General features: G+C 42.7%; 1 protein-coding gene across 17 annotated transcripts in view; it reads right to left on the reverse strand.

Moving 5' to 3' along the window:
• The window catches only part of NEO1 (neogenin 1), a 193,360-nt gene that overhangs the window by 63,954 nt on the left and 111,787 nt on the right, over window positions 1-17,619 (reverse strand). For all 17 annotated transcript variants that reach the window (XM_030497329.1, XM_030497327.1, XM_030497328.1 and 14 more), the window contains exons 6-7: window positions 5,563-5,717; window positions 4,623-4,743 (exon numbers count right to left, since the gene is read on the reverse strand). In XM_030497329.1, the coding sequence (XP_030353189.1) occupies window positions 4,623-4,743; window positions 5,563-5,717 (276 nt within the window). The remainder of the gene's footprint in view (window positions 1-4,622; window positions 4,744-5,562; window positions 5,718-17,619) is intronic.

Below are 17,619 nucleotides of genomic sequence, written 5' to 3' on the forward strand. Positions count from 1 at the left end.
AATTTAAATAAGGCTTTTGACATTGCCTTGTGTGACATTTTCAACAGCAAGCAAATATCTTGCAGAGAAGGTTACTACAAAAGGGGCTGGAAGGATCACACGTGGAATATAGTTCTCAGTGCTTTGGTGAAGCCCCAACCTGGCCCAATCCAGAGTCTTGTCCACCCCATTTCACTGCTGTGACTCGAGAGAGCTCATGGCCGAACTCTGGCAGAGAAGAACCAGCATAAAATGAAATTATTCGTGCAGCAGTGATTCTGGATGGGATTAAATTACACAAAGAAAACACCAATTTAGGTCAATAAATGATGTTTTTTAAAATCACTCAGAATTAGGATTCATATAACGCAAGTCAGGGAGGCATTGGTACCACACAGTGCAACTGAAGTAGTGTCATACTGTAATCAAATTTGGTTTGGAATGTCAAACTGCCACCAGGAGCAAACATTTGTTTCTCCTAAGGAGATCAGCAGGGAAATACATACCACAAAATTGTTATGACTATTACATTAAGGCTACACACAGAGATAACAGGGTCCAGTCACCCCTCTCAGACCACTCTTCCTGAATCATGGAATACTGCTACTTAGGAGGGATCTCAGGAGTTTACCTATGCAACCCCTCACCTGAGCAGAGCCACCTTTGACCAGGCTGCTCGGGCCCTTGTCTAGGTGTGACTTAAGTGTCTCCAAGATCACTACAGAACCTCCTGCCCTGGTGTGCTACTGGTGTACTACTGGGTACCAGCAGCACGTTCCAGTCATTCACTTGCAGACCTTACTTCTACACAACTCACAGATGACAAACACTTCACTTCTGCAGTGTATAAGAACAAAAATCCTGCAGTATATTACCACGCTCACTTTGAATTTTGAAGGTGATACAGCATATCTCAGTAAGAGTCTGAAATTGTTCTCTAAATAACGTGGCATATTTATTTACACTGATTTGTCTTTATATGGCATTCAAGCATCACTCCTTTTTTTCGGTGCCTGCGTACTTGTCAAATGCCTATCACATGGGGGTGACAGGGAACCATCTGCCTCCCCCCTCAAAGGCACCTCCTCTTACTTACTGCCACCTGTTCTTTTTCCAGTCCCCAAATGGCAGTTCTGAGCCACACCAGATCCTCTGGAAAAGGCCAGGTTACAGGTCCTGGATTTGTTCTTCAGGCTCCTCACTGCCATTTAACCTTCCCATTCCTGAGGTTTTGACAGACCACACAAAGAAACACTGGAAAAAATGAACTTGTTGTAATTCAGTGAGCACATTAGTAAATCTGATGCATAATTGTGATAGTCGGGGCTGACCAATCAATTGGACATAAAGGCTGGGTTTGTGTAAAAAAGGAGGGGGAGAGATTGGAGGTTGCTGAGAACATCACTCCCAAGACACAACTGAGGTTCTTCCTTCTCACTGGGATATGCAGGAGTCCTCCATGGTGGCATCTGCAGGACATAAGACCAAACCACCTATCTATTAACACATAAGGCAAAGAGAGGAGCATGGAGATGCCAAACGCTGGCGGAGGGCAAGTGCAGAGGAATGTGGTAATCAAGGTAATTCATTTTCTTTAGGCAGCTCTTAAATTCTCCCTAAAAGGCAGTCCAGGCAGCAGAGCCACAACTTCAGTGAAATTCCCAAAAGCGGAGGGCGGGTATCTGAGAAACAGGGACACAATTCCAAATCTCAAAGCATTTGGAATGCAGGTGGGATGCTTTTCAACTCCATGGCAGAATTCTACACTTGAAGTACAGGGGATAATATTGGCAGGAGAAGAGTATTTAACTCAGACCATCTACCCGACTCCTACTCCCTTTCTTCCCCCTTTCAACCTTCTCACTGATGGAAGAGTTGCCCTAAAAATCTCTTCTCTTGATGCCACTATTCTTTCGTATGTTCCAGAAAAAGCAGAAGTTGTGGGCTCTGTACAGCCAAACCATTTCCAAGTACAGTCTTTTCTATTAACAGAGAATTACAGAGATGGAAAACAAAAAGCCTCTCCAATAAGCCTTCAACTTCCCCTTTTTTAGCTAATTAAGTTTTAATATTTTCCACAAATAACTCTGCATCTAGTGCAAGCTTTTCAGAATTCCCCCCAAAGACAAAAAAGACCAAACCAAAAGAAACTTGGAACAGATAATCACAATGTACACTTTATGCCTGTGGCGTTTAACAATTATGCTACCCTCTAAGACTGCAGAAAACCCAGACGTGGTATTTTACTTTTTCCAAGACCCCCAAGAAACCCCCAATGAAGCCATGGATGGAAGAGCACCGTTCCAGGCAGCAAAATGCAACACACTGGAAAATTTCCATGGGAAAGGTTTTGACTGAAACAAGTTCACATACAGAAGAGCCAACTGAGTTCTCATATAATACGCAGAGTGCAAACAGCTTTACTGGTTTATTCCTATTTAATCTTTCTCATTGTATCTCCCTCAAAGTCTGAGTAACTCTACCTTTTCCATCTACTCAAACTCACCTTTAATGGCAGCAACTACCTCCCTTCCTTGCTGTCTGCTACGCCACGCTCAATGCTGTGCTCTCTTTACAGATGCCCAAGCATCTGACTTGGCCCAGCACTGGCCCATGAAGAAATTCCATAAGGCCTCTACTTTCTAATTAAAAATTATTTAAAGATCAATTCAATAAGCAAAAGGGCTCATGGGAAATAGTTTGTAAATAGCCAGTCTGGAAATTGCCAGTTCCATTTCGGAAGGAGAAAACAGAACAGCAAGGGAAGAGGCAGGCTGCTAATTGGGAAGAACTTCCATGAACACTTCATATTTTCTCACTGAAACTATTTTTTCAATTGGCAAAGTGGATATTTCCCATCATCAGGTATGAAATTTAGAATAAAAAGCTTTCTGAATGAACAACTGAAGTGTTCAGAATAGGTTTTTCTCAAATGAATGGCTTTAACTTTCACACCAAGGCAGCTGTCCTGAAAGAACTGCTACGTATGATCCCTTTACCCTTGTTCCCTGAACACTGTTTCCTTCTTTGCCTTCTCACATACTGTGAGAAGGTATTAAAATATCAAATAGCTGTATTTTTTGACTGTGTATACCAGTTTTCACATATCACAACTAAGACACAGCACGTTCATTCCTACTCGCACTACTTGTTACGCCACTACTCAGCACCCAACCAAATCAAGTGCGCTTTTGGTGATGTACCATGTGTTTATCTCTACCATTGGAGAACAACTACTACACCGCGTCTGTGTTACACAGGGAGTGCATTGTTAAAACACTGCAGGCCATGTAACAGAACGACAGGACGCTGGGGTGTATCTTCACACCCGAAATGAGACTCCATCAACACCGCATCCACAATCCGTTGGCAGCATGCAAAAGAAAAAGGACAGCATTATAAGGCAAAGTCCTCTAATGGAACAGGACAGGTTGCCAGAGTAGAGCAGGAAGGAGAAACCACTGGGCAAACAACACGGGAGGGAAAGGAAGAAGAGTGAGACTACAGGAACTGAAATAACAGTAATGGTAATTTCTAACCCACTACTGGGAGCAGGGTGAAAGTACAGACTCGGGCAGGGCTTCAAAACCAGAGTACATTAATTATTCAGTACTTTTCAAACATGGAAAATATGAAATAATGCTTCCACTTGGAAGATTTGGGAACTACTGAGGTGATTCATGCAAAGAGCAGAAAGAAAATTACTTTTACTGATTTTTCTGGCAACCTGATGACAGTAGGCTGCTGCTGGATCCAGATGCCTACCACCACTCCAAGGCTGAAACCTCACAGCTGTCTAGGATTAAAGCTACTGAACCCAGTAGAGGGCACCTTTCCTTCCCCAAATCCTTCTGGGAAGCACATGCATCTATCTCTCCAGCCAGCAAGGAAACATACCCATATCCAATCGAGAATTCAGAAGAAGTTGTAAGTGCACAACTACTCTACAAAAGATTCAGAAAAGAAAATCTATCTCTCTGTGGCACGCTCTGCACAGTGAACACCAAAACCAGGTCTAGCAGATTCCCATCTGTTAAAATTACAAGCATGAAGTTACATCATGCCTCTGACATAAGACTTTCCATCCAAATAAAAGATTACAATTTGGAAATGATAGCCCCTAAAGACAGGCAACACAACTCCTCCCTCCCCCCAAGTAAAAATTACTGTTGTCTGACTTGTCTCTCCCCTCATCCCTCTTCCTATTAGTTTTCTTCTTTCTGCTCTTAGAAGTTATTTTAAAGACCTGTGTGACCTGAAAGAGCAAAACAAGCTGATGCCTTAGTAACAACATTTGTACGATGTTTTTTGGGAAGACAGTAGGTCTTTAATCATAACAGCAGTTATTCTCTTTCAAGATCCAAAACACAAAATGCAAAGCATTGCAAGGTGAGCATTGCTAGCAATTTTTTTAAATCTCAGCATGCAACAATACTTCAGATACAAACACATGTTGGATCCTACGGAATTCTCAAATTTCTCTAAAGTAACATTAGGTGCACAGAAGATGACCCCAAATCACTCGTGATTTAAAAAATCCAACATCCTGCAGTAGCTGAGTTCCAGATACAACACATCACATGGAAAAGGCCCCTTGAAATTGTTCCCACCTTTTGGCATTCTACTGTCATGATTTATCTTACCAAGGTCAAGTATTATCAGCTGGGCTCCAGCCTGTGCATTTCCGACATCATTTTCTGCAATGCACTGATAGAATCCTTCATCTGACTTCACCAGACCCAAAACTTGCAGATTATGTTCTTTCTGAAGAGGAAAGGGAAAACACAACACTTAAAAATGGGTCGCAACTGCAAAAACACTGCTGTTATTATGGCACATTGCTATGACAGGAGCAGCTTCTGAACGAGTAACACAGAAAAACGTTTGGAGTTCCCGTCAGATTTCATCTCTCTTGCACTGAATCTTCAAATTACAGGGTATCAAAAAGCAGCAGCAGCTCTCACTAATGGCTATCATTTTGTAGCATCACATATCACTGGCAAGTCATACCACTTTCACAGGCATTTTTATGATATTTTAAGCACTGGATGTAAGCACGCTAAGTGAGATCACTGTTACAATCCTACAACCTCTGGTATACAACCAATTACCCAACCATTAAGTTCTCAACTACATCTCAAAACTGACTTGGACTACATCTAAAATTTCCCTCTAGAAGTACCAAAACTCAGAAGTCACAGCTCAGTTATATTTAAACTCTGTCAATTGTCCCTGGTTACAGATGACTGCGGAGAACCGCCAGTGTTCACTGTGAGCTTGCACTTCAACTGGTTCAGCCAACAAAGTGTGTTTTGTCATTGTGTACATGTCTGTCTCGTGGAAAATCTAAGCTATAAAGAAATCAACTTGTACAACATAAGCAACATGTTGTAGTGTTTCAGTAAAGTGACTGAATTACAGAACATTAAAGGTTTCGAGAAGCCCTTTCTCTTCCAGGCCCCAAACATCAGTAGTACAGAACCAGGAAGCCCATCCTATAAAAGAACCAAGCTTCCATACATGTGTGCTAGAGGATTAACAGGTCAACAGCTTAGAAACGAGCAAAATGGACAATATACTTACAATGATTTTGAAATAGTCACTTGGGATAACCATGTCTCCGTTCTTGACCCATTTCACAGTTGGAGTAGGCTTTCCAGTCACCTCACACTCAAAGACAATGTCCATAGATTCATAGGCATAAATATTTGCCGGTCGCTTCAGAAACTCAGGAAGAACTTCAAATAAAATGGAAGAAAGACAAAAGATGGTGTTAGCACCCACAAAAACACTGGTTGTGCTCGTACGCAAACACAGGGTAAGACTCAACACAGTATGGGCAGTAGCAATGGAAAGTTTCAGATCAGGGTTTGATAGAACCTGATACAAGCTCTATTATTGCATTATTTCAAAACTAGATCTGGGCCATCAGGCCACAATGACAATGGCTGTTTATAACTTCTTCCAACAAGCTACACTTTGACACACAGTAAAATCCAGCTGGAACTCCCCAAAACACACCACACTACAGTGTAATCAGGCTACGTTATGTATAACATCATTTTATTTACAATTGATCTGAACAATTTATTTATTCAGATAAAATTCTCCAGTTGATACATGCGAGTTTTTTCAGGAGCTCTTTGTACTCAGTACTTAAGTCACTGGCTAAGCAAAAGCTGAAATTATATTAAAATGGACACAAAACTAAGATGAAACTTTCCAAGGGTACCATTGCCTTGTGTTTCTGTGAAGAAATTCACCTTAGCAAATAGACAGCGCTGTACTGATCCAAAGATTTTATTCTCTGTTTTGTGTAAGCTCAAGAAACACTGTGTGCAGGTACTTTTGTATCACATTCCAATTTTTCATTTGTATCACATTCCAGTGCCTAAAGGGGCTCCAGGAAACCTGGAGAGGGGCTTTGGACAAGGGCCTGGAGGGACAGGACAAGGGGAACGGCTTTAACCTGCCAGAGGGGAGATTGAGATGAGCTCTGAGGCAGAAGCTCTTCCCTGTGAGGGTGCTGAGGCGCTGGCACAGGGTGCCCAGAGAAGCTGTGGCTGCCCCATCCCTGGCAGTGTTCAAGGCCAGGTTGGACACAGGGGCTTGGAGCAACCTGCTCTAGTGGAAGGTGCTCCTGCCCGTGGCAGGGGTTGGAACTGGGTGAGCTTTAAGGTCTCTTCAACACAAACCAGTCTGTGATTCCAAACTGATAACACACTGCAGCTCTGTATGACCAAAGATGTGTATTTCATAACAGCAAACCAGACAAGATCTTCATTTAAGACATGTACAAGAGGTGATAGCTCTGGGTCTCTGCCACCTTTTAAAATGTCCTGATGTACTCAGAGCAACACTAAAGATATGTAAAATCCATAAGAACCCAGAGATATTGAACTTTCTAGTAATAAATGCCCCAAAGTGTCCAATGCACAGACATGTTAAAAATCTCCTGTGAACAAATGGGCCACTGCAAAGCTGTTGGCTGCGTACAAGGACTCAATACTGCTTTAGCTTGGCAGCAGAAAGAAGAGCTGTTTGCAGCCATGAACAATTTGAATATCAGCTATTATGAAGAACATTCAACCTATTTATTGTTCTTTTACTACACTCACTGACATAAGGGCAATTTGCTTACTATGTTGGCAGGTTTGATTGTTCAAGGTCCAGGAAGTCAAAGCAGCCTTTTGTCCTTTAATATTTATTAAAGCAAGCCAATATAGAAGGGCCACAGAGCTTAGACAAACATTTTACACGCTTCCCCTACCAACAGGAGTTATTCCATGCTAGGGAATAAGGAATACTAGGTCATGGTTTACTTCTTCCTGTGAAACCACTGTAAAGGTTTGTAGGTGGATTTAATATTTTTAAAACAAGCAGCTCTTCAACATCCCTTCCCCCTCCAAGTTTTGCATTATGAACTAGAGAGCATTAACATATGGCAATATTTATTTATAGGGTAAGATGATGCTTCACTCTCAGATAAGCATGTAAACCTATACCAGAAACTGCATAAGGATGTACATATATCTTCACAGCTCAAACTCTCACATACTGGAGCAAAAATCTGGATATGGCTGCACCCAATTGGCTGTGACTCCAGACATCCATTTCACATCAACTCTCCATGAATTTACCAAACACTGGGATTCTATGATATATCAATTCTTGAAATGCTTATGTAGTTGATAAAAGGGAATGTAAAAATTGGACCCATGAAAAGTTCAGGTTTTCCATGAACTTGTAGATGAGCATGTACTTTTCCATGAGCATGTCCAACGCTCCTGTTTTCACAACATTAGGTACGGGATAACATGTAATTCCTTAGCCACATATTAAACTTGTCACAGGAAGCCTGATAAATAGAAGTCAATAACATCCCCTGCCACAAGCACAAAACTTGAGTAAGAAAAAAGTATATCTGATGACCTCAGGACACACAGAAATTGCTGTCCTCAGTAGCTACACTGTAATACTCAAGGACAAGAAATGGGATACATATGAGAAGTTTAATGAGTGGCTCTTGATACAAAAAATACCTGCTCTGGGCTCTAAGCTGCTTTTGCCCAAGTTAGTTACTTAATTAAAAGAAGTATTAGGATACAATTTACCCTTAATTAAACCATGTTTTAATCCAGTTTTCCATTTACTTCTTGTATTTGATGGTTACCTCTGAGGAAAGGGACCTGGGGGTCCTGGTAGACACAAGCTCCATAGGAGTGAATGGTGCGTAGCTGCGACAAAGAAAGCCAACAGGGTGCAGGGTGCTGGGGAACATCAAGGGCATCACCAGCAGATATAAAGGCATCATCTGCTCTACTCAGCACTTGTTAGGCCACACCTGGAATACTGTCTTCAGTTTTGGTCCCCACTATACAAAAAGGATGTGAACAGGCTAAAGAGGGTCCAGAAAAGGGCCACAGAGATGACCAAGGACTGAGCAGCCACATGAGGAAAGGCTGAGAGAGCTGGGACTGTTCAGCCTGGAGAAAAGGGGGCTCAGGAAAGACCTTATCCCCATGTTCCAGTATTTAAGGGTGGCTACAAAGAAGGTAGAGACTCCCTTTTTACAAGGAGTAACACAGAAAAGATGAGGGGTGATGGGCACAAGTTACTCCCAAGGAGATCCCGACTGGACACAAGAGGAAAATGTTTCACAATGAGAACAATCAGCCATTGGAATAATCTCCCCAAGGAAGTGGTGGACTCCCCAACACCGGGCACTTCCAAGATTCAGCTGGACAGGGTTTTGAGACATCTAGTCTAGGTCATGCTTTGCTTAGAAAGGTTGGACCAGGTGATCCTTCCAACCTGGCATTCCATGATTCTCTTTCAAAAGCATATTTAGACACTCTGCTGTTTCAGAACTGAGGAGCATAAACAGCACAGAGGAGGCACAGATACCCAGCAGAACAAGCAGCAGTGGTAGTTTGGGAATGGCCATTACTAATCTGAGAGGCTGAGAGATGAGCAGAGGGTGAGGAGGAGGGAGAAGCACCATAAAGGAACTGATGGACCATCCTATCTGAAACTAAATTAGTGCAAAGTAAAGTGCTGGGCTCATTTCTGTTTTCTTCACCGATGTTTAACTTGTAATGAAGACATTCAGAAAATACTCAGGTTTCTTTACCAACTGATAGAGCTTTAACTCAGGACATCATCCACAAGCAGGCATTAATACTGAATCCTAAGAGGCAGTATTTTTTGGCCTCAAAAAATGAGAGTTGAGCTAGATATCCTGTTACCTGCTCTCAAATATTTCTCATTTAGGAGATTAAGATTTTGAAACACATTATCTTGTGAAAGTGACTTTGCTTTTCTGGCTTATGGAGCAAATGCCAAGCTGCTTACAAGGGATAATAATATAAGAAAAGCTCACATTATTATCAATTACTTTCCAGTTAATGAATTAAACTTTAAAAATACACTTTTATAGTTTAACTCTGTCAATGTTTAGCATTCACGCAGATTAACACAATGCAAGTACAGATGTTTGTGGTAGAGAAGTTACATTGATAACCAGGGAGCAAATGAGCCTATTACCATATCAAATAAGATTTGTAATGGAATATTATGTGTTCTGTTACCAAACAGACAATTAAACTGCAAAGAAGACTTGGCAGCTCTGCCCACTCTTCTATCCCTCTTGATGTTAGCATGCAAATAACTATTTTAATTGCAAGATGCTTGCACAGCATTTCACATGTGCTATGGGACCCTTAGAGGGTCCCTATCCAAGAACATCTTCCACCCTTTTGTAGACTTAAAAGACAAAATATTTTGATCATAACAGTGTTGAAGGAAACAAAACCCCCCAATCTATGCCAGCAGTTGATTGCAGCTTCTAAGCTAAATCCAGTGGAAGGTGAAATACTTGGAAAGCAATATGCTTTTTTAAGCCAACAGCTGTAAAATGACGGGAAGAGCTGAGGAGCTACACACATGCAAGAGGAATTGCACCCTGGTTGAAGTGGAAATGGGGGTGGATGCTGGGCACAGATCCCATTCCGAGTACAGGTTACCAGAAGGGAATGGAAACAAGTTGCCCCAACTCTCTGCTCCTCTGTCTCTTCAGGTCTAAGAGTGGTGAAAACACACTGCCACACAGGGCTGAAGCTCCGATCTTCATCCTTGTGTGCCAGAACAATCCAACATGGATTCACACAAAAAACACTGGCTCAGGATCCATATTGTCTGTGCCTTGTTTTTTAAACGCTCAAGGTTTAGAAACCTCTCAGTAGCTATGTGGAGAGTTTGAAAGCAGCATCATTTAGTCTGGACTTGACAGAACAACTGGTTCTTCAAATGTCTTTTCAGTGGTCACTGGCCTTTGCCTGTTCTCTCTCATTAAGAGGGAAGTTTTGTGGCCTTCAGGGGCATAGCTGAAAGAATCTATTTTCAATTCAGCCATCTGTACTGCATCAAATGAGAGGGAAATTAATTACATTCAGCCCTCCTCTCCATCTCTTGAAGAGGAGCTTTCCTTTCAGTCTCACAATCACTGATGTGAGAACAAAGGTCTCTGGTTTCACAGTGCCCTTTCAAACCTGAAGCATCAAGACAAGCCTTAACTACACAAGGAAAGGAAAAATCAAGTTCTGCACAATTAACTAACCAGAACTTTCAACTTTCTTAGTTTCAGAACCTTCAGAACCTTTCAGAACCTTCTCCTGCAATAACCACATCAAAATGCTGCTGTCCTAGATAAAGTCTTACATTTGTGCACATTAACCTTTCCCAAAAGTCAAATCCCCTCCACGTAATTCCCCAAAAGGAGGAAGAAAACCCCAGTGGTGGCAAAGCAGCAATTCCTGACAGTCAGGCTTGGGCAACAAAGGAAACCCTTCAGAGGCGGAGAAGGGACCTCAAAGCAGGCAAGGCATTCAGACCACCACCACCACAACATCTAAGAGTTTGGAATCTTTGTTTTAAGGAGTATCCAAAAGAGAACAAGGTGTTACATGTCTAGTGCTCCTCAAAGTGCAGAAGGCAACTGCACTTCTGTCTCACTTCCTAATGCAGTTAAAACGCTCTCTGTTGTACATGGAGTGCAGAAGAGTCATCTCGTTTTGACACAACAAACACAGATTGAAACTGTACCTGAAAAAGACTTATTCCCCTTTTAAAAAGCCTTAATCAATACACTGTTGGCCCAAGCACGGCACCAGAGAAAACCACCAGAAAAAACTCTGCTGGGTTCAGGTACCATCATCTCTGTTACGCTGCTTTGCTGCTTCCCCACACCCTCTACAACCTTCTGTGCTGATGAATTACTCGCCCTGCTGCCATCCATTCACCAAACTGCAGATCTGACTCCACTGTGAAGTCCCTCAGGAGCTATGTAAGCATCCTGTACGTACAACATGCTGGCTCTAGCACAGGTGAAACAGCCATTTCATTGACCTTCCCTAACTGTGAGTCAAAACTCATTAGCGCCACTAGCCAAAAGAGGTTTTTACTAGCCTGAACAGGGCGCTGGGAAGTCTGCAGTGGTGAAAAGCACCATCTCTAAGTGAGGAGAACTTCTCCGCCTCTGATTGCTGTCCTACTATTGAGCAACCTGAAGCCAAACCCAAGATCTCACACAGGACTGCAGTATCACAAACTGACAAGACAACTCACACTAGGATTAAGTTTCCTGATTAAGCAGGATATATATCTTTGGTTACTTGCTGTTTTCCATAGCGTGAACAAAGAATATGCATTAACACCACCACAGGACCATTCCCTTTGCACACTAAAGCAGTGTCATACAGCCTAAACCAGCCAAAGGACTGAAACACAACTGATTTTCCAAACAGGGATCATCAAGGACAAGACCAAAGTTGCCATTTCAGCTTCCTCAGCCACCTACAAACACCTTCAATCCCCCCCAGATTAGGAGCATTTTCCAAAATCACACAAACCACAGTTCTTGTCAACATCTCTTTACCTCCTCTCTTCCTTTTATACTTTTGTCCAGGACAAACATCCCTTCAGCAATCAATGCTTACCATTCCAATACAAAAGCATTTTCTAATGCCAAAAGTTTTCATACGCTCCAAACAGCAGATATAAAAACTAAGTAAACCGGATACATTTTCATAGTATATCTCTGGTTAATCTCTACTTCAGCATTCTTGGTCAAATGACTTCCATTTTATAACTACATTTCTGATTCTGTGAGGAGAATCCTTACCTTGTATTTCAGTTAACAATCAGAATTACCACTAGTGTTTAAACTGGACATTTTAACATAAAACCTGTTTCATATCAGCCTAAAATGATAAATCCAGAGGAATTAGAATTTCTGCTCCAGGGAGAACAAGATATTCCATGAGGATACGCTAGAAATTCTATTAGAATCCTTATAAACTTAGTTTTAACAACTGCAAGTTTGTTTCTAAGAAGGCTGTATCTCTGCCCTACGATGAGCGCCCTGTTAATCCATTCAGCCACACCTCAGGTCAGTATTAACATGTGCAGCACATAAATCCTTCTCCAAATCTACCTGCCAAGTGACAGACTCCTCTATTTTAATGAGATGTTTGACAGGATTTAAAAATCTTGGCTTTTTTCTTGGTAAATGTGCTGAACTGGAGGGTACTTTAGTGGATAGGTCCAAATCAGACTCCAGACATCATCTCATCACCTGGGATAAGCTCATTTTTCAGTGCTAACCCCAGAAGACTGCATTATGTAGAGAGTGCATTTTATTTGAACTAAGAGCAATTTCCTCGGTCACTTAGCTGAAACCAGGCAATTTCTGTCAGCCAGCAAGCTCAGCACACAGGGCAGACCACTGAAAATGGTTCATATCATTTGTATTACAGTGCGTGGGAGCACCCATGGAGCAGGTCCACCGTGTTTAAATTACAAAGGCAAAGGGTTGAAGTCTCGCAAGGCAAACACTGAAAATTAAACAAATCTAGGATAAATTAGAACATTAAACTGTTAAGGTGAGAGCAATAGTTGTCAAATGTCTCAGTTATGTCTTACATTCACCTCAATCTACTTCATGGTACCAAAGTGTAATTACAAACTAGTCAGCAAGCCCTCTGGCCTTCTAAATCCATACTTTTCCAACATTTTGATTCTGGATTTTGCTCCAAAATGACGTGGCATCCTCACCTCCTGCCATTCCCACCAAAACACAGATATAACACATAGACTGATGTTTCACAGATGAACTTTGGATTATCCTTTAATTCTATGCTGTACTTGTACAAACTAGCTGCTTTTCTTCAAGTGTATCCTAAACAAAACCATGGAAATTACCCTTTAAATGGGGAATTACAATGTTCTTCCTTAAAAATGGCAAAGGTATATGGATAAGGACTCTGAAAAGAGAGTTTTAAAACCCAAATGATGTTGCAGGCAAGCCAAAAGTCTTCCCAACTTCTGAGCGGGGCTGTCATGTCCTTAAACACACTTAATATGCAGCTGGAATATCTGTATAGCAACCAAAACCTGACAAAAGGGGATCTTTTAAAGAAATACCCACTCTTCCTCTCTTCTCGAAGAGATGAAGCGGAGAAAGAAGCAGCACTTTTATGACCTGCTAATGATCTCTGGTAGACTGTTAGCTGCTGCTCATCAGCTCTGGCCCAAGCAAGAACCTAATGTTCTACGGTTTTGCTCACGTGGACTGTCTGGTGCTCTAATTCAGTAATATCCTGCATTTATTTTTTCAGAGAGCAATAATAAAATGTGCACTTAAGGAAGAGGAAGTAATAGCAATAAATGCTGCAGAAAAAGGTCTGAGGCAGAATGACAGAGATCAGAAATACGACCACAAACTAAACAAGACTCCCAGGATCATCGTGGTGTGACAAGCAGCAATCACACAACAAGGTTTAATACCAGCTCCTGAGATTCTTCTTCATCCAATACACTCTGCTGCCCCAGCTGCCCGTGGTAGCTGAGCACCACACTTGAAGGAAAAGAGGAGCTCTGAATTACAAAAAGCAACGAAAACGATCGACGACTCAGAAAATTGGCTCCAAAAGCAGAATGGAAGCCCTGGATTCAGTTATCTGAGCAAAGGCAAGATTAAGCAGTCACGCAGTCAGACACCTCAAATGGGTTAAGAGAGCTTAACACATAAATACTGCAATAGAAAGAAAAATCGGGGGTGTAGAGATATATATATATATATATATATATGTATCATTCCTGCACAAGAACGACTCCTACACAGGAGTAACATCTAGATGCTTGCCCTGTTCTAAAAAAGTTCATATTCTAAACAACTAATTGCTCACTCTTCTACTTTGCTATGAAAATGGGTTCTTTTCAGTACAAACTTGATTAAAATTAAAATAAAATAAAAATCTCTAAAGCAACCATTATGAACTTCTAAATATGTAGGAGATGACATTTTCAGGAAGAACTCTCATTAAAAACTGTGAGCTATTAGCTTGGCACATGGATTTGGACTGCAGACCATGAGAGGTCATGTACACATACCCACTAATGGAACTGGCTGGGAAGTTCTCCAGGTGCAGAAGCATACAGTGGGTTCTGGAAGCATCCTATATACTAGCAGTATTTTTATGTTGTTCCCTTAATTCTATATATCCAAAGGTATGTGTAAATAACGTCAATGATGGTCAACTGGTCTGGTCAGCAACAGTGAGAAGCATTTGGAGAAAGAACCTTAACCAACCAGTACCTGCTGAAGATGCAGTGCCTGCTCTGCGCTGCATTCACAGTCATAGAATCACAGAATCTCAGACTGGTTTGGGTTGGAAGGCACCTTAAAGATCTTCTAATTCCAACCCGCTGCCACGGGCAGGGGCACCTTCCACTAGAGCAGGTTGCTCCAAGCCCCTGTGTCCAACCTGGCCTTGAACACTGCCAGGGATGGGGCAGCCACAGCTTCTCTGGGAAAAGTCTGTGCCAGCGCCTCAGCACCCTCACAGGGAAGAGCTTCTGCCTCAGAGCCCATCTCAATCTCCCCTCTGGCAGGTTAAAGCCATTCCCCTTGTCCTGTCCCTACAGGCCCTTGTCCAAAGCCCCTCTCCAGGTTTCCTGGAGCCCCTTTAGGCACTGGAGCTGCTCTAAGGTCTCCCCTCAAGGAGCCTTCTCTTCTCCAGGCTGCCCCAGCCCAGCTCTCTCAGCCTGGCTCCAGAGCAGAGCTGCTCCAGCCCTCGCAGCAGCTCCGGGGCCTCCTCTGGCCTCGCTCCAGCAGCTCCACGTCCCTCTTGTGCTGTTGCCCCAGAGCTGGATCAGGACTGCAGGGGGGGTCTCCCCAGAGCGCAGCAGAGGGGCAGGATCCCCTCCCTGAGCTGCTGCTCACGCTCCTTTTAACATCACCGTACCCCAAGAACTGCTGAACAAACTGTCCTGCTCATCAGCAGGACACCTCCAGGAACACAAGAACATGGTGAAGGTTTCACAGTGCCACACAGCAGCCAATTGCAAGTATCAAGGAGAGAACAGAAGAAAAGTATAAAAGTGATAGAGCTTCAGATAGCCTCCTAGCATCAAAAAATCCCTGCACGAAGCATTTCCTGAGAAAGTGGAGATAACTTCGTGTTACTAGTCCTGGTTAGATTTGCCCTTTAAAACCTTGTCCTGTCTGCTCTTTGGATCCAGGTAAGCCTCCAACAGCCCTAATGCTCAAAGCAGTAAGTTCCACGTGATGCTCCCTGAAAAAACATACCATTTTTCACATGTCTTTGAATCAATCAACCACATGCTGTCTCTTGGTTCTTGACAGCTGAAACAAGCATTCCTTTCCTATTTGCTTTCCCCATAGCACTCACGATTTTACAGGAAAAAAAAAGAGTTTTCGACATTTCACTTGTCTTTGATCATCCTTGTTACACCCTACACCACCTTTGGCTTTACTACACCTCAGAGATTTGCTCTGAGGTCTCCATGCAGCTTCTCTTCTCCAGGCTGAACAGCCCCAATTTTCTCAGCCTGCCATCCTTCCAAAGGTTTTCAAGAGTAAGACATGGCTCTTTGCCCACAAAATATATGCAACTATATTGAACACACAGTATTTCCCAAACATCTAACACCACTATATTTTATTACAATTGTTGTCAATTTAACTGGTCCAGCCATCAGATGAACTCATCCACAGTTTCCCAGATTTCCCCCAAAAGACAACTTAAAAACCTCATGTCACATTGACCAAATCTCTCGAGTCTGATTTTGTTTCCTTAGTCTGATTAGCCAATTGAAGTGATAGGTTACACACCACACTTGGGAACAGGATTTCACACTTCCTCGTTGAGAAATTCTGAGTGAACACCATCTGGTCCTGATGCTGACTTACTGTTCACTTCATGGATTTGTTTTGAAATACATTTTCCCAGCTCTCCAGTTTCAGGTAGCCCCTCCCCAGCTCCCTCTGGTTTTAAAAATAGAAGAAATAGATATAAAAAATAAAAGCTTCCAATACTGCAGAGAACACACAGCAAGAATTCGCTTTTCTGCTTCAGGCCATCTTCTCACCCTTTTCTCTTTACATTCAGTCATTTGCTGACCCTACACTTTCCCTGGCAAGCTTCCCATCTCCAGCAGGCTTAGGGAAGAACTATTGGAAGATTTGCATGCTATTAGCACATAACTGAAAGCTTTGTATTATTTTAATTGCACGTAAGCATGAGAAAAATAATTTTCTTCCCCTTGCTGTTAAGGAGATTGCTGGTGGGGTTTCAGGGGTGGGTTTTTTTGTCTTTCGTTATATTGGAAACTGGGGACAGCCAGCTCTTGGGACAGCTGTCATGGTTTAAGCCCAGCTGGTAACTGAGAACCACGCAGCCACTCACTCACTTCCTCCCTTTTTCCTCCCCTCACTCCCAGAGGGATGGGGCGCAGAATCGAAAGAGTGTAAATGCCACGGGTTGAGATAAGAACAGTCCAGTAACTAAGGTATAATGCAAAACTACTACTGCTACCACCAATGATAAGGGAAATAACAAGGGGAGAGAATGCAATTGCTCACCACTCACCAACCAATACCCAGCCCAACCCAAGCAGTGATCTGCCGTTCCAGGTAACTCCCCCTGGTTTCTATACTGGGCATGACGTGCTGTGGTATGGAATACCCCTTTGGCCAGTTTGGGTCAGGTGTCCTGTCTCTGCTTCCTCCCGGCTTCCCCTCCTCCCTGGCAGAGCACGAGACTGAGGAAGTCCTTGGTCAGAGTAAACATTACTTAGCAACAACTAAAACCATCGGTGTTATCAGCGTTGTTCCCAGGCTGAAAGTTAAAAACCACAGCACTGCACCAGCTACTAAGAAGGAGAAAAATGACTGCTATAGCTGAACCCAGGACAACAGCCCATGTGGAAGACTTTAGGTGTGCTGCACGATGTCACAAGAGCAAGAGATGAAAAGTATCATAGAATCCCAGACTGGTTTGGGTTGGGAGGGACCTTAAAGCTCACCCAGTTCCAATGCCCTGCCACGGGCAGGGACACCTTCCATGGGCCCGGACACCTTCCACTAGAGCAGGTTGCTCCAAGCCCCTGTGTCCAACCTGGCCTTGAACACTGCCAGGGATGGGGCAGCCACAACTTGTAGTAAAACCCTTCTATGACCATTTATAATTTTAGACACCAAAGATGTATTTCCTTTTTGTTAAGCCTGAGCCCACCCTTCATGTATGGACACTGTCTGTGAAACTCCTGAAGGCAGAG

Source organism: Strigops habroptila, chromosome 9 (genome assembly GCF_004027225.2).
Source record: "Strigops habroptila isolate Jane chromosome 9, bStrHab1.2.pri, whole genome shotgun sequence".
NCBI classification, from domain to species: domain Eukaryota; kingdom Metazoa; phylum Chordata; class Aves; order Psittaciformes; family Psittacidae; genus Strigops; species Strigops habroptila.